The sequence below is a fragment of the Clarias gariepinus genome, chromosome 9 (assembly GCF_024256425.1).
Source record: "Clarias gariepinus isolate MV-2021 ecotype Netherlands chromosome 9, CGAR_prim_01v2, whole genome shotgun sequence".
NCBI lineage: Eukaryota > Metazoa > Chordata > Actinopteri > Siluriformes > Clariidae > Clarias > Clarias gariepinus.
The window spans coordinates 5,255,557-5,280,586 of NC_071108.1; the positions used below are offsets into that span (position 1 = coordinate 5,255,557).

A 25,030-nucleotide genomic window follows, 5' to 3' on the forward strand; every position below is an offset into this window, starting at 1 on the left:
AACGTACAGTATTGCGCAAGAGTTCAGTCTCGAGCAATTAGACAGCCGCTAGAGTATACCAGACGATCACTTTTCATTTTATTCTCTTCTCTCTCTCACTCTCTCCGATTAATGTATATTTAAGCTCTATTTGAAACACAGAAAATTCAGTCCTTGACAAATAAGCACAATTTAATGACTTCTCAATGTTTTGGTACTCAATGTTTTGACCTTGACCAGGTTTATGGAATTCTTGATAATTCTTGAAGAAAGAAAGTTTTTGTATTTTTCTGCTTGAAAAAGGCTTCCTAGTGGGAATCGGTCTAAATGATTTCCAATAAGATTTTCCCTATTGGTGCCGAATGAAATTGAATCGAAAAGTTAGTTGAAGCCATTTGAATTGTTCAAATCATTTCCATTAATTGTGTTCCGTTTTATTGATTTAAAAGGGAAAAATCCACCCTGAATTACTTCCATATTTGTATTTATGCAGTACGTACTGTATATACACTATATTACCAAAAATATTTGCTTGCTCGCCTTCACTTTCATATGAACTTGAGTAACACCCAATTCTTAATCCATAGGGTTTAATACGATGTTGGCCCCGCCCTCTTTACAGCTATAACAGCTTCAACTCTTCTGCAAAGGCTTTCCACAAGGTTTAAGAGTGTGTTTATGAAACTCTTGACTATTCTTTCGGGAGCGCATTTGTGAGGTCAGACACTGATGTTGGACGAGAAGCCCTGTCTCGCCGTCTCCGCTCTAATTCATCCTAAAGGTGATCTATCGGGTTGCAGGCCAGTCAAGTCCTTCCACAACGAACTCGCTCATCTATGTCTTTGTGGATGCTGCTTTGTGCACTGGTGTCAGGGTGTCTTTCAGGAGTTGGACTCGGCCTCTTAATTCCAGTGAAAGAAACTCTTAATGCTTAAGCATTCCAAGACATTTTGGACAATTTCATGCTCCCAACTGTTGACTCTACACGACACTGAAGTGTCTTCGAGTCGGTTCTTTGATCCGATTTATTTAACTGAATGACTCGCTTGTGTGAATCGATTAATTTAGCCTTTTAGGACTTCAGTCCAGCATCTGATGTCCAACATCTCCACTACTTTTAAGTTGGATTTCTTAATAACTTCAAGTGATGCTCAAAATCTTTTTAAGTAACGAATGAAGCACTTCCTGTTTTGCTTTGTGAAGCTAATAATGAAACATGACCATTATGAATTAGAATTTTTTGTTCTTCTTTCATTGTAAATACCATTGTAAACCCCCCCACAGCACACCAGTTCTAAGTTCTCATGGGACATAACGAAAATAAAGCAGCCCCCTCATCACCGAATGCATCAAAAATCTTTCACGTGAAGCGTGTTTCGAGTGTTTCAGGGTGGAGTGTTCCTGTAATTGTTAATACACTTGGGTCATTTCCCATTGGGAAGTTGTTGTTTTTTTCCCCCCCTCAAACGACTAGAATTTAATTTTTTGCTCAAAAACATGAGGACATGACCGAGTACAACAGCGCAAACTTCCTGTAGATGAGATTCGGTGCCACACTTGTTTTGAGACCTTTGTTTTGTTTTTGGAGGGATCTGTGAAATAACCTTGAACAAAGGACCAATAAAGCTCTTGTATCATATTATGACTTGGTTCTTGGTAGTTTTAAATTAACCTGTGATTTAAGTAGCATCATTGGAAATGGAAGAAAATTAACCTGGAATTATTGCAAAACGCTATTGGAACGCTTCGGCTAAATTAACTGCTCTTGAGGAATAAGATTAACATGTAATTTGTATGCATGCTGTATCCTTGTCTCTCTGGTGCTGCTGTGTCCTTGGTGAATATTCCAGTCATTTTCATTTCCTATCTGTCTCTGTTTGCCTTCTAACTGTGTCCTGTTGTTCTTTTTTCTGTTTTTCTGTTTTATTATTATTATTTTTTAATTCCTCTCTCTCTCTCTCTCCCTCTCTCTCTCTCTTCCCCCTCGAATCATTGTGGTTTTCTATCCCCTCCCTCCTACCTTTTTTTCTCCCTCTTCTTCTGATGGCAGTTAGCACGGCTCCAAGGGACAAACAGGTACGTTAAGAGGCAGTGCCTGCTTCTATGAGGTGAATCCTGTAGGTGTTCTGTTTCTCCCTGGTGCAGTCACCGGAGTTTTATTTTTTTATTTTTTTAGCCTGCTTGTCGCTCTCTCTTTCTTTAACCTCCCCGATGCTGCACACTCACTGTAGGCTTTACCGCACTGGAAATACCTGCACATCTACACATCACTGATTTTGATGGGTCGGGTGTTGTCTTGTTGCTGAATTCGATTAAGTTCTGGGTATCAAACAAAGAATCAGTATGTGGTTATGTATAAACATTAGTTCCTCCTCTCTTAATGTGATGTTTGTGTAAAAAACAAAATTAAAATCATCTCATCGTAGCAGGTCTTAGTTTTAGACAAATACAACCTCAGACGTAATTTTTATTTATTTTTATTTTTTTACGGTGACATTATTTGTTGCACAAAAATGTTGACGAAAAATGATTGATTAGCTTGTAGATCCACCTTTAACTTAGTAATCATTTCCTGTCCCGATCCCTCCTCACTAATCTGTTTTGAAGAGACCTGACAGGACCGATGATAAACAAGTTCAGGTACAAAATGAGTAATTTTATAAAATGCTGAGAGTTTGATAGAGCACCAGGTTGAGATAAAAGTGCACGAGGGTTTTAAGTGGTAGACAGTACACTGAAGAAATGTCCATCATGTGTTTTTTTTTTTTTTTTTTTTTTTTTGCATGGTATTTATTGTGTTTATTGCTGTGGTTAACCATACTAACAGTTACTAACTCTAATGGTGATCACGTCAGTAGTTCATTACTCACATTAGACTAATTCACACTGGATGTGTTTCTGATGAGGCATGACCTCATCCACATGCTGCAGTTACACTTCCACTTTAAAAAGGTTTCAATTCAAACCACCTGCATCAGTTTATTCTCATAACAATCCTTATACACAGAGTCAGCCAAAAAAAAATGTGTAGAAACTTCAGGAAAAGAAAAAAAACCCCTCAATATCTAAATACTAAATTTATTGTTATATGTCATGTTAAAATTATGATAACATAAAATTATATTAATTGAATATACATCATACTATTTTTCTTTTTTCTAAAGTATGTATACATTTTTGGGCTGACTGTGTGTGTGTGTGTGTACAGACTTGACAGCAAAACTATAGTTTAAAAAAAATTTTTTTGTATAGGTTTTCTAAATGTAAATTTATTACACTTTTTAATATTTGGAAAAAAATGTGTATGCTTGAAACTGAAAAATAACTAAAAATTATGAAGTTAAAATATAGCTGTAATTTATAAAATAAAATCCAGTACAAAATTTTATTAGCAAATAAAAACAATTCTGATAAGATTATGTTCAGTTTATTATTATTATATAGTATATTATTATTATTATTATTACATTTATTTCTTAAAATAACTATATATCAATAAAATATGAACATGGAATATATCCTTGAGTAATTATAAGAAAATGACTTCTATTTGAAAATGCTCTATTTTCCTTTATATATTTTTTTGTATGATAAAGCTAATTAACATCTAATAATTCTGGAGCCTGTTCTGTCCAAATTGGATGTTATCACTTTCGTACATTAATACCAGCTCTGCATTTTCCAGAGTTGTTTGATATACGGTTTAATTATTATTTTTTTATATATACTTTTAATTAACAAGTAATAAGTATTTCTGCACTTTAAAAGGAATTAAAAGTTTTATTGATCTGCGGTTTCCCTTAATTATGGCAATAAGGTCAGATGCTTGAAGCTGCACTATTTTTATTAGCCCGACACTGTAATTGGGTCTGGCAGCGGCGACCCTTTGCCCGACTAGCGTTCCCAGAATGCCTGGCTAAATCAGGCTCCGCTGCAGTGCCTTGGAACCTCTTTTCTCCGTGTGAGCGTCGGTTCAGGAGGTCAGGAGGACTGAGGTTTGAGTCGCAGCTCAGTCGGTTATTTCCCCGAGCAGGAAATGGTCCTCCGGTGTCATGTGTCCTGCACTGTAGGTCTTCAGTTCTTGCTGCGTCAGTGTAAACTTAGCGCGCCTTCACGACACACCGGGAGGACTCGATCTCGGCAGATGTTTAAAGAATAAAGTAATAAACAGAGCTGTTCGGTGATGAGAAAATAAGCGATGAACAGCGGCTTGGTATTAAAGCATCAAAAAAGCTGATCGAGTCCAAAGTGAGAAACAAATTACTGCTGCAATTAAACTAAGAGTTTTGTGGGAAAATGTCATTTGCTGTTTTATATTCATGCCAGCGGCAATCTATCAGCCATGACATGAGCATTGTGTAATGATTGCTTCTTTAGTTTTACACCAGAGATATAGAATCTCTTACTTTAATCTCTGCCTCAAATCACATCCAGACGTGTCTCAATGTGGTTTAGGAGTGATTTATAGTAATATAGAAAAATGAATTTCAACACCATGTAGCTCAGTGCTGAAATATTTTAGAGGTAGAGTCATTTCCTCTTTTTTATTTACTTAAGTAGTGTGTTAACGTTCAGTATACAGTCGAACCCCAAAATTGTGAAGAAAAAAAAAAAATTGCATTTTGTTAAAAAAAAAAGCCTATAATGCCTTTTTTAAAAATAGTTCAAACTCTATATGCCCCCAAACATGCTCCCAAAACACTTTCATTTAATTTTAAACTCAGTGCTAGAATATAATGTTGTTACCCCTGTATCTACTGTAATTCATGCAAGCTTGGGTTTTTTTTGGTCTGGGTTTTTTTTTTTGCTATTTACTGTAGGGTGAAAATAGTAATAATTGACTGTCCCAAGCCGTGCTTTTCTCTACGGTTGCTTTTTTTTATCTCAACAGCACAAAAATTTTTTATACAGTATCATATTTTATATGGAATTAAGTGTTTATTAAAATTAGAATTTAGCTGAATTAACATTACGTTAATATTTCTTACTAAATTAGTCAATTGTATTGTTCCTAATAGTTTAGCATAAAAAAAACTATATTTCCACGAAAAAGCCCTAAAAAAAAAATAGTTGAATACATTTGCTGTTTCCGTTAAATTGCAGGGGTTGCCGTAAACAAAGGAAAAATCTGCAAACTACTGAGGCTGCTAACTCTGAACCGGGACTTTGCGGGGGTTAACTGTAATTGTTCACGTTTACATGACCGAGTGCATGTATACAGTAGGTGTTTGGGATTTGGGCATGTATTTATACTTAATAGATATTTTGTAGAACTCATAAAACAAACACCAAGCAAATATTACTAGTAGTAGTCTTAGTATTATAGCACGGTTTTGTCTGAGGTATGAAGTTGCACGTGGTGAACCCTGCTTCTCGGCCCTTGCACTTTACCCTGTGTCGCACTTTGATCATCATCACATCCCAATTTGAGCCTTTGAGCTTGTTGCTGCTGTAGCTTGCAACTCTTCTGTAGTCGAACCTGATCAGATCTGATACTGAATTCTAATTTACTGGAATGTCAGGAATCGAATCTGAAAGACTGAGTGTTTTTATTTTGTATTTTTTCCTGTTTTCTTTGCGTGCGTGTGTGTGTACAGACGGGCAAGCTGTCTAAAAACAAAAAGAAGAAGCTGAAGCGGAAGGCGAAGCGGCAGCAGCGGTTGCTGGACGAGAGGCTTCAGGACCTGCAGAGGATGGAGGAGCTGGACGGACTCGCCCCACCGGATAGTTGTGGAAATGCCCGGATGCTCTGGAAGCTCAGCGAAAACGAGGACGAGACGGAAACGCCCGCACAGAGTGAGACATAAACCGAACAGGCAAATGGTTTGCCTAGAGAAGGACGTATAGCGTGCAAGGACACAACGATGAGGGCAATAGATAATGAAATGTTTTTTTAGAATTAAGAGTCAAAGTCTCGTAACCTAAGTTGACTTTCAGTTTATGATTCTTCGGGATAAACTTAGGCTTAAGTTACATATTTCCCTGAAAATATTATGATATTAAAAAAAAAAAGCGATTGTAGCGATAAATCTGTTGTTTAATTTCAGTTCGTATATGAGTGAATTTAAAAGAGAATATTTAACTGGAACAGCATTTAGATCAGTGTGACCCCTTGAAGTTTTCTAATTGCTTCCTTAAATGTGCTTCTCTGCCTCTCTGTTTTTGCCGTGCCAGTGAGCAGTAACGGGTATCACGCACCGGGCATGAAGGGTAGTCCGGAGTCCGGATCATCATGTTGCGAGGACGGATATAACGGCTACGGGCCTCTCCGTTTCTCCAGCCCTGGATCTGCTCTCTCTGGCACGTCAAGCTCCATACTGTCTGCTACCTCCGAGTCTGCACTTTCCACACTGTCTGGGTACTCTACAGAACGAGACAGCCAGAGATCCGGCTTCTCCCCAAACAGTTAGTTTTCAGGATTTTACATTTTTCTTTTACATTACATTACATTCATTACTATACATTATTCGTCATCATACATCATCACATACAGTATATACATATCATTATACAATATTATACATCATTATTATATATCATCATCATCATACATTATTATACATCATTTATCATCATATACTGTATGATTATACAGTACATCATTATTATATATCGTTATTATATATCATCATACATTCCATCATCACGTATATTATATATACATTATATATTATTATATATTATTTATTTTATTGATTATTATGCATCTTGTATTATCTATGCATTATATATTATACATAATTATACTATATCATACAGTACATCATGTGTACATCTTTTATACATTATTTATATATCATTATAATACAATATATTCATTATTATGCATCACTCATCATGCATCACATCTATGTCTATCACTTATACATTAGATATCATTGATTATACATATAATAATCACTATACACTCATCTGTGCACTGTATTACTAATGTATAATCACATATATCATTTATACATTATTATACATCATTATATATCTTATTATATATTATTTTACATTACATTTTACATTTCTCGTTGTTGTCTTTTTAACTCATCTTCTGTAAATATTAATGTCACTTTACTGAGATCAAAGCCATGATGTACAGTACAACAAATATTTTATTGTTTTCCTTTTTAGCCCGTTGATTTAAACCCGATTTTACTACAAATTGCTTATTTCTGGTCATTAAAATCGAAGTATGTGGCATCTGTGCTTGCAGCGTTCAGTGCAGCGGATTTCCTGGTGAACCCCCTTGAACCGCAGAACGCAGATAAAATCTGCATCAAGATCGCAGACCTGGGCAACGCCTGCTGGGTGGTGAGTGCTCACAGATCTCATCGTTCAGCACCCGAGCGCTTAAACATCCATTACATCCCGGAGCATGACCTCCCTCCCCATGGGCGTCGCAGCGAAATGATCATTATAAGAGAAAACTCTACTTTCTAATTAAAGCTTATGATCGGAAATCCTGCAGCGCTTTTGGCAGACCAGTGTGGTGGCAAGAGATTTAATTTGGTTTCACACTGTGGATGGTTTTTCAACACATTATCAAAACCTGGAAAGATGATGCTGAACCGTCAACTTTGTGGAAGAAATGTGGTCGGGGGGAAAAAAAAAAATTACAAACTCTTGGTGAAGTTGCATTCTAGGGCTCAGATTGTAAAAGAGTGGTTCTGGGAGCATGAAGTATTATTTTCACATATGAACTAAAGGTGACTTGATTTTTTTTTTATTAATTAATTAATTTATTTATTTATTTTTTGGGGCACTTACTATTTAAAAGCAACATCAGACACATTAACACAAAAGTGTCATTGTGACTGTGACACAGAGCTCCCACGGTATATACATGATATTTGCCACAATCTCAAAGTAAAAAAAAAAATTATTTCTTGCAGTTACATCAAAGGTTTTCAAGTAATGTCCTGGATTAGGTTAAAGCCAGGGTTGCCAGAACCGACTGACATAATCCCACATAGACAGTACTGAAAACTGAGCACCTATAAAGCTTGAGTTTACTCAGTATGTCTGAATTGTAAAAAACTAACACCAATTATTCCAACCTAAAGCGAAAAAAAAAAAAAAAGACCAGTTGGGCAAAAACCTGTTCAATCTGACAACCCAACTCGCTGGTTAGAATTCTAGATAGTAGAATCGATAGGCCCACTATATTCAAGAACATCCTACTTCAGTACACTGTAATCTTGTTTATCTGTTAGCGTGACTGCACATACTTTAGACGCAGGCAGTTGAAAAATGATCCGGGAATGGTTAAGGTCCGACCTAGTAAAATTGAGGGAGGGTGCTCGTTTAGACTTTAAATCCACACATTAATTTGCATAAATTTATGAAATGAGTGCATTTGCGTATTGGTGGACATTCCACTGATAAAACAATGAGATGCCAGTTTTTAATAAATAATAAATTGTAATCACTGTGGTATGGAACGATCCTTTTCTCCGCAGCACAAGCACTTCACTGAGGACATTCAGACACGCCAGTACCGAGCAGTGGAGGTGCTGATCGGGGCCGAGTACGGTCCGCCAGCAGACATCTGGAGCACGGCGTGTATGGTGAGACACTGGTTTTTACATCCGCTTTAACAGATGTGGAAATATTAAACTAGAGGAAAATCTAAAAGAAAAAATGTGGTAAATGTGTGTCGGTCGTGCCAGTTAGCAAAATTAAAATATTAACCTCTGAGTGGAGTGTACACTAGATATAGTGTCTACATGCCTCTTGTTTAATTGTTTAAATTACGTTTAGATTAAATATCGTATCTGATCATGTTGATTTAATTTTCTATAACAGCAGCTCTAAAGGTAGTTCACACTACAAGACAAACGACTATATATATATATATATATAAACTAGCGCTGCAACTGATGACTATTTTGACGATCGATTAATCTATCGATTTGTTGATATGATTAATCAGTTAATTGGATGACAAATGGGGCATTTACTTATTGGAGCTTATTTAGCTATCAGCTATAAAATTTAGCTCGATGTTTTGTGTGTGTGGTAACTAACAATGAAGATAATAAAGGTGAGTACTTTTTTTTTATTTAAATATGTATTTTAATGAACTTTCCTGATGAAACAAAATCTAAAACCAAAAAGGGCAATATAATTTGACTTAAATATGACTACTGTATTATATACTATAAAGTTTAACGATGGCAGATGGCAATTATGGGAGTTAATGTAAAATGTGAAAAAAAACGAGAGTGACGTAAGTGGGAAAAGACACACACCTGATGAGAATATGGCTAATTAGCATGTGTGTCTGTGTGTTGCTGTGAGCTGAAAAAACATGGAGAGTATACCAGCTTGAGAGAAGCAAAGTGCTAAAAAAGCCACCAATGGTGTGAATTTCCCTTATAAAGGTTCATTGTGGAGAACCAAAAAAAAAAACACAGCAACACAGTCAGTAATTATACATTTTCTCTTCAGGTGTGTATCTTTTCCCACTTACCTCACTCTCGGATCCTTCACCAAGCGGCACTTGGCCACGCCCATGCCAGCATGATTCTATCTTCCCATCTGATTCTAGTGTCTGTTTTTCTCGAGCTAAGAGTGAAATGTTCTCACACTTCGGGGGGGTTTTGCCTGAGAAGGTGTTTGCCATCACAGTATTACTCACTTGACTCGAGTTAGCCTAAAGACTACATGTACCTCAGAGCGTTCACACTCTTCTTAATCATTGCACCCCTATTATTAACACACTGGTTTAAATTCCTCTTTTTTTCTGTATTAACAACTTGCACAGGGTTTGTATACTGAGAGCTCACTTAAGGAGAGTTTAAGATTAAACTCTTAAGCTTTAAAGTTTTCTGACAGATTGAAGTCGTACAAGAAAAAAGACAGATGGTTTATACTTGCAGTGGTGTGAGCGAAAACACAAACTAAATAAATGCAATGTAAGATGGCGATATTAAAAAAATAATAAGGAGATTACTGCAGTCTGGGATGAATTAAACACTTCAGGATGGGCTGTCATTTAAAAAAAATAAAAAAGTGGTACCGGTAACTTTGCACCTCACTTTGGGTGATTTTTCTGTTCTAATGCTTTAGATTTATATACATGGGCAAAGGGTAAATTTGTTCAAGGGGACAAGCAGCAGGTTAAACATTTTTTTGCGCAAACAGATTTCGTGATGATAAAATTATATCCGATTATATCCATGTACAGTGCTGTGAAAAAGTATTTGACCTTTACTGATATATTATTATTATTTTAATATTTGTCTTACTTAAATGATTGTCAATTACTTTGTTTCTCCTCTGTTCTTGGATTAATTTTTTTTTTTTAAGATCGCAGATTCTATTTAAGTGATTCTTTTTTCATTCAACAGGTCTGCGTTTGGCAAAGTGAAATTTAACACTGCTTTTCAAAAGAAATTTACAGGACAGCTTTTTTTTTTATATATTAAATCATCATTTAAAAACATTTTGCATTTACTTTGGTTATTTTTGTGTACAATTAGAATTTGTGTAACCTCCAAGTGTGACAAATGGGCAAAAAAGCAAAAAACAAAACAAAAGTATCTTCTCTGGCACGTAGCATGTTTATTGAAAAGTATTGTGGTGACTTGTATACTGTACATAACAGGAATCTGGTATTCAGTTGACTTTATAAACGATTTACGTTTGAAAAAAGGTCAGTGTCTGTCTCAGCTGTACGCGAGTAGGTTATTATGTATAAGTTCTATACTGGATGATAAAGTAAGGACAGTGTTGTGTTGGCTTTAATGGTGATGTATGGATGGTGTTTTGCAGGCGTTTGAGTTGGCCACAGGAGACTATCTGTTTGAGCCTCATTCAGGCGAAGACTACACTCGGGATGAAGGTCAGCTCTCGCTTCTTCTTGTTTTGTTTTTTTTCTTGTTTTTTTTTTCTATTTTCTTTATGTATTTTTTTTTATTCTACCACGTCTTTTCCTTTTAACAGCGAATCGTTTTGCTCGGGAACTGATGGATTTGTGCCATTTGTTTTGTTTTTGTTTTGTTCCCACAGATCACTTGGCTCATGTCATTGAACTCCTGGGTGCCATCCCCACTCATTTCGCTCTCTCAGGCAGATATTCACGAGAGTACTTCAACCGCAGAGGTAAGATAACACTTAGAAACCTGAAGTCTCGAACGCGAGCCAGCCTTATCGAGCTCTCTGTTCGGTCGTTCGTTGGTGTCGTCTGTTTTTTCCGCCACTTTGTCGCTTCCCGAGGTCTCCCGCGAACGATATTACGGAGGAGGAATAGTGAGAGTTAGGGCTCTGGTGACTGAAGTGTAATCTCTTGCCTGTCACATTTATCACAGTTTATTTTGCGGGCGACACCAGAGTTGCAGCGTCGCTACACATCGGGACCTGAGAGCCGGCTTTCTCTGGAGCTCTTACCCAATAAGTGTGGCACGTTCCTGAGTGACCGCTCCATATCGCTCAAATGTCTGTCATATCACAAGCCAGGACTGTTGTGCGTGCGTGCGCTCCCTGATCCAGTCATCGTTTAACCATCATAAATCCTAAAGTGCTGTTATTTTTAACCTTGTTAATTATGACAAGCTGCATTTTTTATCTTATAAGTCACAAGAGGGAGGAGAGAGCTGTTTATAGGAACTCTCTAACATAAGTGGTGATATAATACAAGGGGCGTTCGGGTACACTATAAATACACTATATTGCCAAAAGTAAACGCTCGGCTGCCTTCACAAGCATAGGAACTTGAATAACTTTTACTTCCTAAACCATAGGGTTTAATATGATGTTGGCCCCGCCCCTTGCCCCGCCCCCGTTTGGTGTGGGGTTGTTTTTAGGGAGTTAGACTCAGCCTCTTACTTTTAGTGAAAGGAACTCTTACACTTCGGCATACCAAGAGATTTAGGACAATTTTCGCTCCCAACTTTGTGGGGAATAGCTTGGGGACAGCCCTTCTACCGGTCCAACATGACTATGCACCAAAGCAAGGTCCATAAATTCCAATTCAATTTGATTTTATTCGTGTAGCGCTTTTAACAGTTGTCACTGTCGCAGAGCAGCTTCACACAATCATAAAGACATGGATGAGCGAGTTTGGTGTGAGTCCTGACCTCAACCCGATAGAACACCTTTGGGATGAATTAGGGCAGAGACTGTGAGTCAGGCCTTCTTGTCCAACATCAGTGTCTGTCCTTACAAATGTGCTTCTGAAAGAATAGTGCAAAAATTCCCATTAACACACTCTTAAACCATGTGGAGAGCCTTTCGCTAAAGAGGTGAACCTGTTATACTGTGGATGTAAGAGGGGCGGGGCCAACATCATATTAAACCCTATAGATTAAGAGCTAGATGTTACTCAAATTTATATCAATGGAATGCGCGGTCCTTAAGAAACGAAGGATAACTTTTTGCCAACTTACGGAAGAGACGCCTCTGTCTGTGGTAACTATACACAATCATCCATCTTTTCACCTCGGTTGTATTTGTTCCATTGGTCACGTTGGAGAAGTTTGAGATGTGAATCAGAAGTCAGATGATACAATTCAATCCAGTTTTATTTATATAGTCGGTCATTGTCACAAAGCCGCTTTACAGAATTAAAAAAACAGATTGAAATGTGTTTAAAATGATCAGATTGTCCCTGATGAGGACAAGTCGATTGGCCAGTTCGAGAGTTCCGGTTTTGACGTGAACATTCATGTAAATAATAATTTTAAAAAAGTCAGGTATGTAGTGAAAGAGGAGTAAAAAACGTTAAAACATACCGTCATAGGAAAATAATAAACTTACTGTTGCTAGGATGTGGCCACATAGCAAAAGACATCGGGTTTCATCATTTACTGTTGTTAAAAACTTGCTCTTGTGTCACTTTTCATTTCTTATGTATTTATTTGAATCTTTAAATACTAAGTGTATTTTAAACTAAGTTGTTTATTGAATTATTTAATGATGCACAATTATACAGGGAGATTTCAAAGAGACATGAACTGACACTGAAGGTGAACAGACTCAAAAAAATAAATAATAATAAACTTACACACAGCAATAAATAAATAAATAAATAGAAAGACAGTCTATGAAACAAGGGGTACGAGCTAAGATTACAGCCCCTCTAGATATTCTTAGCTCTAATACAAGCCTGGGGAAGATCCACGATTAGAGAAGCCCTGATTGCGTACAGTTACCGAAGCAGCAAATGATGTGGACGTGAAGCTCTGGTTTCTAACCGCAGATTCTAAGAGCCTTGTCCCATCTGCCTGTAAGGTTTACTGTGTCTGTAATTCGAGCGATCACCTGTCCGGTCAGTCATAAATCACACGCAAACACACCCGAGATCATTTCCACACGTCACTGGTTCACCACGTCTGGATAAAACCGGTCAGGACTGAATAATGGCGGCTTGGCTCACGATTAGACTCGTGAATGCTCTCGTGCTGTTTCTCTGACTCCGTACTCGTTAAGTAAGATCTATTAAGTAAGCTACTCATCTATTATTGTATTATCGCCCGTACCTGTTACTACATTTATTTATTTTTCATTAGATCTGACAATTATTAGGCATCTTGCTGAGGGATATTTAATTACTTATTCAAATATGCCCTAAAAAAAAATCTCGTGTGCTATTGATTCATGTCCTCACTTTTTTTTTAAAAAAAAAGGGACAATAGAACGTATACACACTTCAGAAAAAGAAAAACTTATCTTAAATATAATATAAGTGTATACAGCTGATGGTTCTGGAGGGTTAAATCATTAATCACGATCAGGGGGGAAAATCATCATGCGTGTCTAGTTGAGAGGGGTGTATCGAACTAATTTTATGTTATTACGCTTAATGTGAAGTGGACTAGAATTAAATAAATAAATAAATCTGTTCAATAGATGAGGATCTCTTCTTCAATGTGCTTGTTTACTAGCATCTATCTGAACAGTCCACTCCAAACTGATTGAGACCTGATAAACAGAGTGCAGTTCATTACCTCAAATTAAAATGTCCTAGTCACGGCCAAAATGGACCTGAATGTTTAGCTCGATATGGCCAGCACATCCAGGGTGACTCCCTACTTTGCACCTAGGGATTAGACTCCACACATCTAGTGTGACTCTGAGCAGGATATAAAGCACTTACTGAAGATGAAATTATGAATGATTTTTGTCAGTCGCTGAGTTTATTGCTCTACTCGCCCCCCAGTGCAATAACCGAGACAAACCTTTTACGTTTTTTTTTCCCCCCTATTTCGTTGAATTCAGTTACGGTTCACAAATCGGATTCCTAAATGATTTAATTTTTTTCCCAGACCTTTTATCAAGCTGTATTTTTTGACCTCCTGGATTCTAGCGAGTTCCACCTGAGGATTATAGACATAGTGCCCTAAAAATGACTTAAACATACTCTTGCTTATCGTCTCCTTTTTCCTGTGTGCGCAGGTGAGTTGCGGCACATCAGTAACCTGAAGCCGTGGGGTTTGTTCGAGGTGCTGCTGGAGAAGTACGAGTGGCCGCTGGAGCAAGCGGCTCAGTTCAGCGACTTTCTTCTCACCATGCTGGAGTTCGTACCAGAGAAACGAGCTACTGCGGCACAATGCCTGCAGCACCCCTGGTTAAACTCCTAACACGCACACATACACAGACTTTGTGCAGTTTTGGTAACCAGTGCACAGATTTGAAACACTTTTCAGTCGGTATTAAGGCTTAAAAGGAAAAAAAAAAAAAAAGCCAGAAGGAACAGTATCATGAGCACAGTTTTCTTAGCTAGAACCTCAAATCTGTCATTTTTATAACTATTTAAAAAGAAGCCTTGATCTCTCTCTACACGGTGCAGATGGAAGTCCGAGGCGTGTGTGCGTACGTGCGTGAGGGGGGGTCGACGGTTTTCATCCTCCGGTGTGTCATCTCAATGTGTAGGACGGTCATACGGTTTATATTTTACAATAGTGCCTTGATGCCCTAAGCTTCAAACAAACAGAAACAAAAGAAATATAGATAAATATATATATATATTAAAAAAAAAAGAGTCCGTCTTCACCTTTTTATATTTGTTCGGCGTGTGAAGGAATGCTTGCCGTTTGTGAACATACAACACTATACACTTGACGAAAAAAATAAAGATATGAACTCTTGAACGTGTGTTTTGCTGATGAATAGACTATCACTCAGAATTAAACACTAAATTTTTAGATTTCTTTCAGTGTTTGCTGAGGGATAGGTGTGATATTCAAGCGATCAGGGTTTCTACACAGCGTTTTCAGTGCTGTGCATTAGCGATGCGATGTGATGTAATGCTGCTGCCTGGATCTGTTTTCAAGCAGGTCAAGTTAGTTCTCAAAACAAAACTAGTAAGCAAACTCTTTAAGCCTAATTTAAACCAAAAAGAAAAAAAAATTCTTGAGGATGAACGAATGTATTGTTTATGTGAAAGAGTGATTTTCTTTGTTCTGTGAGCCGGTTCTAATCGAACTGCTTTCGTGAAAGTACAAAGGGTGTGAGTGAAATGGAAATGTGAATTTTTTCGATCTGTTGATTGTGAATAAATGTCCCAGAAGTTTCATTTCATTAAATTTTGTGTCTTCAGAACTTATTTTTTTTTATACTTTTAATTCTCCCCTCCCACTCACATGATTTTCTTAGTCCTACTGCACACCTCTAGTCTCAACCAGATTGTGTAATTGTTCCTGGCAGACGAACGAATAGTCAGTTGGAAATCGTGTATTTTCACATTTGGTCATTTTTTTTTTAAAGCATAAGACCAATGCTCTTTCTTGGTCATCTGTCTAGGGTTTTACAAATATTTAAACAATGGAAAAGTATTAAGCACTTGTGATTAAATCATCTAACTCTGGGGTTGAGGGTTTAAATCCCGCCTTGGGGGATGTACCCTGATCAGCGGTATAGAAGATAGATGAATGAATGAACTTTGGATCCTCATTTGGAACTAATGGTTCTGCTCCAGATATTATCTGTTCATTTTAAGTAATGTATAAAAGTTGTTACATCGGGAATTATTTAAGACACCTGAATTTCGTACCGCTAAAAATCAAGTGTGTGTCACAGACTCGTGCCAATGTAGGAAACCAATGATACACCCATCAGCCATGACATTATGACCACCTGCCTATTATGGAGTGGGGTCCACACTTAGGGCCTGTCCACACGGAGACGCGTTTCGCTGTATACGTATACATTTTTTATCGTATTGGCGTTTCGTCCACATGGATCCGCTGTTTTAGGAGACTGAAACCGCTATTTTTTTAAAGCGGGTCCCAAAGTGGATAAATCTGAAAACGACACCCTTGCGGTTTCGTGTGCACAGCCAATCCGTATATTTTGTGAAACGATGATGTCATCACATCACGTGTCGGCTGCGTCACACGTAACAACAATAATGGCGGACTACATGATTGTGTTCGTGTTGCTATAAAGCCTACTAGCTTTATTACAGCAAAATCTATTGCTTCTATGCAACTGTTATGAGCAACAAGCGATAATGGACAACACAATCTTGGTTTGTATACAGCGCGCAAGGTTATGTGCATGCTCAAAGTCTTCTTTTCCGTGTACAGTGTATCTCTGACAGAATTACAGCGCCCCATACTGGTCTGGCATATATACTAAACCGTTTTCAGTGGTTTCGTGTGTACGCAGATATTTCTTGAGACGACGCCGTGTTCACGGAAAAAAAAAAAAATCGGATAGGGAACGCACCGGCTACGTGTGGACGGAGTCTTAGCTGCCAAAACAGATCTGAAGGTGTGCTGTGGTATCTGGCACCAACCCGGCAGAAGCAGTAACCGCTTCTCGATTGGTTGATCATTCAGAGGCCAAGTGGACACCTTGAAGTCCTGGTGCCTTCTCTACCCAAGTGATGTACCCAGCCATGATGTAAAAGAAAACATGATTCATCAGAACAGGCCCCTTCCAGACGTCCCACTTTGACCCTTGCTAGCGTCACTCAAATGCTTTACTCTTGCCCATTTTTTTCTGGGACAAAAATGTTCACTTGCTGTCCAATATATCCCACTCACCTCCAGGTGCCACGGTAACAAGATAATTGTTTATTTACCTCACATGTCAGTAATCAAAATGTTATTGTTGAATTGTGTACAAATAAATAACAATGGTGCATTACATATTACACAATCCAAAATGTAGTAGGAAAAGTGCCAGTAAAAATACCAAACACAAAAATTTATAAAAATGTACACATTTCGATTTAATATTCTGTTTGCGGGGAAAAAAAAAAAAAAAAAAAAAAAATGCAGTGATGTAAGCACATACTGAAAACTGAGTGTCGTACTGACTGTTCCTTATCCTGTATCTGTGGTATACGGTAGACTTGTACATGTTTACACAACGATAAATTACATTCAGAAAACAAGTTGAACACTTTGTCAGAACAATAAGATGAAGTCACAGTCCCTTATGAAGTCACACACCTACAGTACGACTTTTACCTCATTGTGGATGTGACCTGCAGAGCCCACAGTGTCCACAAGGGGGAGCGACAAAATGCCATGAAATTAGAAACCAAAAGGACTATGAATGGAGTTTAGAGTCTCGTGACCGAGCAAACTGAAGCAGCTTAAATTAAAACTAGCTCAGTGGTTATGATGTTGGACTACTGATCAGAAGGTCCCAGGTTCAAACCCCAGCATCACCTCGTTGTCCTTGTTAAACCCTTGAGCAAGGCCCTTATCCCTCAAGTACTCTGGTGTACTGTATAATAAGATAAAAATGTAAGTCGCTCTGGATAAGGGTGTCTGCCGAATGGCGTAAATGTTAAACGATCATACTAGCAGTTCTTACACGGCAAGTTTTTTTTTGTTTTTAATCCACGAGTCTTCCCCCCCATTACCACAAGTTCATTCCGACATGTCATTTCTGGAGCTCTGGAGTTTGTAACTCATTCACAATGGTACTCTGGTTACTTTTTCCTGCGCACCACCGTCCAGCCATCATCCTCCTCCTCTTTAGGTGCAGATGATGAAGACGCCGACTGCTGCTGCTGCTGTTTAACTGCTGCGTTGCTCGCTGAAGCTCCCTCGTCACACTCCATAGACTACAAAGAGTGGGAGGAAAAGAAAGAAAAAAAAAAAGTTACCCAGATGTGACAAGATTATGTTAATAGATTTATGTAACGGTTACCACCATAAAGCTGATCATTTTCATTTTACATTGTGCCGCGAAGTATTTGACTCCTTATATCGCAGCAACTCCCCCAAAAAACTGTTTATTATAGAACAAAAACAAGTTGGTCGATATTAGGAACTAGAAACTTATGGGAAAAAAAACAAAACCTTCATCTTGATGCTCACATTTTAGAAAAACTATTATCATAAAGGAGTCACACAGTCTTTGTTAAATATGATGTTTTTAATTAAATTAATAATAATATTAATTCTAGATTAATCCAAAACTTGTAGAAAAAGGGACAGCAGACTCTTTCTGCTGAGGAGAGAAGAAAGCAGAAAGCACTACTGAAGACCTTTTTGTTTTTTTTGACTCTGTGGTGGCCTCGGCCATCTTTTATGGAGTGCAGCAGCATCTCTAGTGCAGACATGAAGAAACTGGACAAGCTGAACGTCCATCCGATCAGACTCCCCTGGACACACCGTACAGGAGCTGGGTGAGAGGAGGATGGTAGCTACAGTAACTCATCATTGCTGGAGAACGACTCTCACCCCCCTGTATGAAGCGGGTATATCTTAAGTGTCTGAGGGGCGAAACCGAAGAGTCTATTAGACTGTAGAATCAGAGCTGCTCCTTGTGAACCAATCTCCATAACACACACACCCTTATTACTGTTTTTTTTTTTTTTTTTAAACAACTTACATTTTTGTACAATAACACCATTTAAACCTGTGCAATTCATTAGAAAGTGTAACTATTAGGGCCTCCGAGTGGCGCAGTGGTAAAGTGCTCGCCCTATCATCCAGAGATCGCTGGTTCGAACCCTGGGTGATGCTGTTTTCCTCTCACAGCCGGAGGCACAGAGAGAGCGGATTGGCTGAGCTCTCTCAGGGGGGAGGAATAAAAGGTACTTTGTGCTCCCACATTAATCACGGCTCTACAGCCAATCAGGAGCGTCTGAGAGCTTGCGCACGCGGATGGAGCGGCTAGTGCTTTTCTCCGAGTGTGTTACTCCGCCCTTAACGGTGCGTGAGCAAGCAGTTTAAAAAGATGCGATCGGCTAACATCACGCGGTTCGGAGGAAACACGGGATAGTCCTCGTCCTCCCGACTGAGTGGTAGCAGTAGCCTTAATGTGGGAGCCCCCTAGTGACGGGGAGAAATTGGCCACGACTAAATTAGGGAGAAAATTGGAACAGTTTCATTATGGAGCTTGGTGGGTTTTGCAAATGCACTAGTGTTCTTGCAAGAACTGATCTGACCATCATGTCCTTAAAATAACAACTGACTGTTAGTTAGTTAATTAATTGCCAAATGCTCTTATTTCATTAAAAAAAAAATCAAATATTCTCCTAGACTGTATAAAATGAACCAAATAAACAAAATGCACTGAATTACTAAGGTGTGTCCAGACTTTTGACTGGTGCTATACCTTCTAACTAATCAAAAGTTTATAACAATTGCTTGTTATACTTTTAAAAGCTTGTGGTTTTTGCATGATACTTATTATACATCATAACGGAAGCATGCATCAACCCAATCTTTACTCACTGTATCTGTAGCTACAAGAAATAAACTAGAGACATTCGATTTCATTTCTCACTTTACACAATCATAATTATTTGCAATTAAATTTAAATACCTAATACAATAAATAAAACATGTGTTGAACCTACCTCCTCATCACTCTCATCATCACTCTCCTCTGCATCCTCTGTAGGGGATTTAACAGATGTGACCTGTGCCCTGCCGCCGGCTTTTTTCACGGCTAACTGGCTAATCTGCTGTCTGACCTCGGCTAGATTTCCCTGCTTACACTGCTGGAACATCACACACACCTTCTGCGCCACCTGAACACAAAGGGAAAAAAAAAAAAACAACAACCTGATTTTACACTCATGGAACACACTGCAGTGGTGCTGATCTGTTTGTAAAGCAACTCAGTACGCCGCATACGCAGAGGAATATAACTAAACATTTAATTTAATATACACGAGCAGTGATCAGTAATAAACTGAACTGAGTTGAAGTTTGGTGCGACTCTGCTTTGCCTTTTTTTTTCTTCCTCAACACAAACTCCTTTAGTGATCAGTATTTAGTGAAAAGAAACGGCACCTGTGGCAGACTGCCGTCGTCCACCACCGTGTCGAACTCGTTATTCATCAGCTCAGACAGAAAGTCCTCTACTTCATCCTGCTCAAGGTCACCTGCGCGGGAACACGTCGGATCGTTTTTTAATTACCAGTCGTCAAAAGTCAGAGTGAACAGAAGAAGAAGAAGCAGCAGCTCAGGAGAACGGAACACTTACTGTTGTCGTGGAAATACTGCTGAACCGCATCCACCAACCAGTCGGCCTTCTGCTGGCTGTAAACTCCACCAAAGCCATTATCGACTGCTATCTAAGGAAAACAAACAAAAACGCCATATTCTTGTCTTTATACTGATACTTCAACCATAACCATCATCCCATAGTGATACTGACAACATTTGTCTTTAGAAACTACTGTACCAACACTTTATTGATGTGGCTTTCATGTCAAACTGGGACTTGATGAAATTTCTATGTAAAAGCTTACAGAAGACTTATACAAGCACAATACTGTGATGAGCCTTGAACAGAGCACATGTTTCAGAGAGGGCTGTATGTCTGTGAATGATGATCCAGGCCTCGGTGGCTCGGATCCCACTGCAGTCGTTCCGTGAACATTCAACACCTGAAGCTTTAAAAATTGACGTATCTGTCTTTGAGAACTCTTTACACAATCATTTACCAACACCCCTTACACATCACAGGAACTCTGCTGTTTGGGCGTTAAAGGAGTTCCTGGGAGGCCAGTGTTTTAGACATGAATCAGGCAGTGCAATCAAGAAATCTTTCTACCTTGATTGTATCCAATCAGTAATAAAACACTGTGATAAGTGTAGCAGAGGATTATATAGAGGAAATAAAGGTAGTTTTTACTCTTAACCGTGTTCTGTTATTGAGTTCAATCAAAAATCCCGGTTTGACCTGAACACCCCTTGTATAATAAGAGTATAAATATAATAAAATCAATCTCAACAACAACAAAAGTCAAGTTTTTTTTTTATCTGAGAACATTTCCAGTTTCAATTTATTGTCCAAATTAAATTCTGATCTTTGCTGTTTGCTACAGGATCTGATTGTAGTTCTCTCCAGCCTCGGACTGAGTATGGGAACACTGCCACCTCTGGTGTTTAAGCAGCATTGCTGTTTTACATTTGAAGACAAACCAGTAACGTCATAACTTTACATTTCACTGTGAAACACTAGCAGCGCAGCAGCATGATCGGTTCTGATCACAGGCCACGTCTGAAACAGGACTGCTGGCTGGTTATATATTATTTAACATTAATGCAATTAAAGGCCCGGCAGCGTCTCTACCACCTCAGACGCTTGAGAGACTTCAGACTGCCCTCCAAGGTGCTCAGGAATTTCTACTCCAGCACCATAAAGAGCATCCTGACGGGAAACATCTCAACCTGGTTCGGGAACAGCACCATGCAGGACAGACAAGCTCTACAGAGGGTGGTGCGATCAGCTGAGCGCATCATCCGCACTGAGCTCCCTGACCTGCACAAAATCTACAGCAAGCGGTGCTGGACCAAGGCCAGGAAGATTATGAAGGACCTCAGCCATCCCAACAATGGATTGTTCACTCTGTTGCGGTCTGGAAAGCGATTCCGCTCTCTGAAGGCCAACACAGAGAGACTGAGGAGGAGCTTCTTCCCCGCAGGCGATAAGGTCTCTCAACCACAACACCATGCAGAACTAATACAATCTTTTTAACATCCACATGGACACATTCACGCACACCTACACTTACATGTTCATGTTTACATTCTGGATCATTGCACAAAGACACTTTAATAAGTCACCTTAATAAGACACCTTTTATGCATATTTGCACACCCTCCTTCTTAAATGTTCTATTGCACAGTACATTTCTATTTTTATTATTATCCTAGTTAAATGTAACTTATCATATTTCTTTTATTCATATTTATTTTTTATCATATCGCTTAATTCTCTTTTTAAGGTCACTGGCGGTCGTATAAGTATTTCACTGCATATCGTACTGTGTATGACTGTATGAGACAAATAAAATTTGAATTTGCACTGGTTATAATACGTCATTTCCATAATAACAGCTTACACAGAAGCTTATACAGTGGAGGATGAGTATTATCCAAGACTAAGGCTTTAGCCTTTTCTCATTTTGTAATAAACAAATTGAAGTAGGATGAGAACTTAATATTTCAGAAAGTGCTGTTAAAAGAAAAGTAATTAACTCTCTAATTTTTAATTGTCACCCTGGAGTTTATTGTTTTTCTGTGACAGCTCACACCCCATGTGTTTTATCTCTTATCTTAATGGATATCTGGCCCTTTAAGATTTTTATCTATGCGTGAAAATACATATTCTTTGTGTGACTGTAAACGTATAAACTAAATATGATTTAGAAGTATAAAATAGCCCCATTACCGAATGGCCCACATTCACCAGCACTCGCGCTCTGTATACAGCTCACTGATCCATGACACATCCAGCGAGCCCTGACTCGAGCCTCCAGCACCAAGAAGAGCCGAGATACTCGACCTTAAGTCCAAGAGAAATCTCAGCATGTGAGGATTTGGAAGTGCGAGGCCACAGTGCGAACATCTATGCCATTGTGCAGAAAAATTAATACATTTTTTAAAAAAACTGGTCGAAGGTGGCACAGTCGATGGCTTAGTGGTTAGCACTGTCCAGGTTTCGGGTTTGAGTCCCACCTCAGATCACCGGTTTCCTCCCACAGTCCAAAGACATGCAGATTGGATTATTTAACATTCCCCAATCGCCTGTAAGCTTGTGAGTGTGTGTGTGTGTGTGTGTGTGTGTGTGTGAGTGAGTGTGTGAGTGTGTGAGTGCCCTGCAATGGATTGGCACTCTGTCCATGGTGTACAGTACCGTGCCTCAAGTCTCCTCTAGGCCCCCCCACGAGACTGTAAACAGGATAAACAGTTTAGACAGTGTGTGACTGAGTAAAACTGCTCGGATGTGAACTGATCCTCTGACTATAAACAGTTTGGGGACGTTTTAAGTCTCTTCTCTTCTGTTTAATGACGGTTGGAGTCCAGTATGTTACATTTAGTAGAACTCCCCAGTCACGTGACTCATCACATTATTACGTTATACAAACGGTTTCGATTAAACAAACTTCAAACAGTTATTGTAGTCCTTTGAAGTTTAAATACAAGACTTATCGTTTAACAACCCTTGATGAAAGTTTTGCTAAGAATGAAGCAGTTGCCATGGAGATGAGGACCGCTACACCAACAGCAAACCGAGATGGCGGTTTCATCATTAATATCTCAGAGTGTGTGCGTTACTCAGTAAATAATAATAATAATAATAATAATAATAAACTCAAGCGTTAGTGCTCCACTGTGCGCGCGCGCGCGCGTATTTATTCTGTACAATTTCGAACAGCTTTAAACCGACACGGTGGGGCGGACACACACACACACACACACACACACACACACACACACACACACACACAGAGAGAGAGAGAGAGAGAGAGAGAGAGAGACAGAGTGTAAGTGAGCGGTACCTGTAACACCGGCCAGGTCTCTAACACGGCTCGGACCGCTTCTGAGAACACTGCACGTGGAGAGGACACGAGCGCCGCCATTTTAAACTCAGACAGACCAAATCAATCAATCACAGAGCTTATATACCACAGCACTGTGCGGGACAGGGGAAACAGTCGATACCAGAGATAGAGAGAGTGAGATTATTATTATTATTATTATTATTAGTGTTATCTATAATGTTCACGAGAATCACTTTATCTTTGACAAACTAAATGTCAGTACTATGTTATTTTATATACATCTATTTATTATTACTCTTTTTTTTTTTTTTTAAATCTACTGTTATTTTCTTGTGAATTATTTCTAAGCCTTATTAATAAGAGTGTAAAAATGTATCATCCCAATAAAGGACCTTTAGAGAGAGAGAGAGAGAGAGAGAGAGACTTTGGCTGCGATCCATTCCGACATGTACTTCAAACGAGTGCTCTCTACTCCATGCTGAAGGTCAGTTAGGGAAACTTACCTCCACAATGTTTAATTTTTTTTTTTCAAATAAAAATTCTGGGTACAAAAAAATAATAAAAGTACAACTTTTGTATTGTTTTTGTACATTTGTACAATTAACTATCCACAGTTTAATATAATATATACAGTAGAAGCAAACTTCTTTAAATAATAATAATAACAGAGTAAACCAATTTAATAGTGTTTCGCTGACTAAATCCTTCAATCCTTCATTTTATTGGTCAATTCTACATTCATAAATGTCTCTAAATCACTTCCTAAAATATCATCTTTCCTCTGTAAAAAACAAAACTTTTTGAACTCATTAAATATAAACAAAAATCTTCTGTTACTGTCGCAACATTTATATTTAATCAAACACTGATTTCTTTTTCTGTTATTTAGTTAGTTATTTTTTTTTCTATTTTCGTTATTTATTTGTTGGTTTACTCTGTCTATTATTATTTATTTACATTTATTTTTTGCTCTGTTAACTGTGAATAGTTGTGTAATAATTTGTTGTCTTTTTTAAACCTGAATATTAAGTTATACTTTCATTCTTCTATACCACTTTATCCTGTATTTAGGGTCGTGGGGACCTGGAGCCTATCCCAGGAGGATTAAGGCGGGGTACACCCTGGACAGGGTGCCAATCCATCACAGGGCACACACATTCACATACTACAGGCAATTTGGGAACGCCAATTAGCCTAATCTGCATGTCTTTGGACTGTGGGAGGAAATCAGAGTACTCGGACAACTCGATGCACACAGAGACGGGAATCGAACCCCGATCCTGGAGGTCCAAGGCGACGGTGGAAATTTCACACTGCGGAACTTAAATATTAAATGTTTATTGAAAA

The 25,030-nt window shown here is 38.4% G+C and overlaps 2 protein-coding genes across 2 annotated transcripts in view; one reads left to right on the forward strand and one right to left on the reverse strand.

Annotated features, from left to right (window-relative positions):
- srpk3 (SRSF protein kinase 3) overlaps positions 1-14,934 on the forward strand; it is a 31,120-nt gene extending 16,186 nt beyond the window's left edge. Inside the window, exons 9-16 of the mRNA XM_053504375.1 lie at positions 2,030-2,055; positions 5,577-5,775; positions 6,154-6,384; positions 7,184-7,281; positions 8,430-8,537; positions 10,747-10,816; positions 10,984-11,076; positions 14,368-14,934. Of these exons, the coding sequence (XP_053360350.1) occupies positions 2,030-2,055; positions 5,577-5,775; positions 6,154-6,384; positions 7,184-7,281; positions 8,430-8,537; positions 10,747-10,816; positions 10,984-11,076; positions 14,368-14,552 (1,010 nt within the window). The 3' untranslated portion in view covers positions 14,553-14,934. The remainder of the gene's footprint in view (positions 1-2,029; positions 2,056-5,576; positions 5,776-6,153; positions 6,385-7,183; positions 7,282-8,429; positions 8,538-10,746; positions 10,817-10,983; positions 11,077-14,367) is intronic.
- Positions 14,935-16,953: 2,019 nt separating this feature from the next.
- tsr2 (TSR2 ribosome maturation factor) lies at positions 16,954-23,763 on the reverse strand. The gene is made up of 5 exons (XM_053504241.1): positions 23,681-23,763; positions 20,374-20,464; positions 20,181-20,272; positions 19,742-19,915; positions 16,954-17,995 (listed from the first exon to the last, which is right to left on the reverse strand). Exons 1-5 carry the CDS (start codon positions 23,759-23,761, stop codon positions 17,861-17,863), a joined length of 573 nt encoding a protein of 190 aa, XP_053360216.1. The 5' UTR covers positions 23,762-23,763; the 3' UTR covers positions 16,954-17,860.
- Positions 23,764-25,030: the final 1,267 nt, after the last annotated feature.

Bases quoted from the DNA above. Each gene is read 5' to 3' on its own strand.
- tsr2 (XM_053504241.1), bottom strand. From the start codon at position 23,761: ATGGCGGCGCTCGTGTCCTCTCCACGTGCAGTGTTCTCAGAAGCGGTC. The intron at 20,465-23,680 runs GTACCGCTCACT...TGTTTTCCTTAG, and splicing joins AGACCTGGCCGGTGTTACAG to ATAGCAGTCGATAATGGCTT. The intron at 19,916-20,180 runs GTGCCGTTTCTT...CTTTGTGTTCAG, and splicing joins ACGACGGCAGTCTGCCACAG to GTGGCGCAGAAGGTGTGTGT.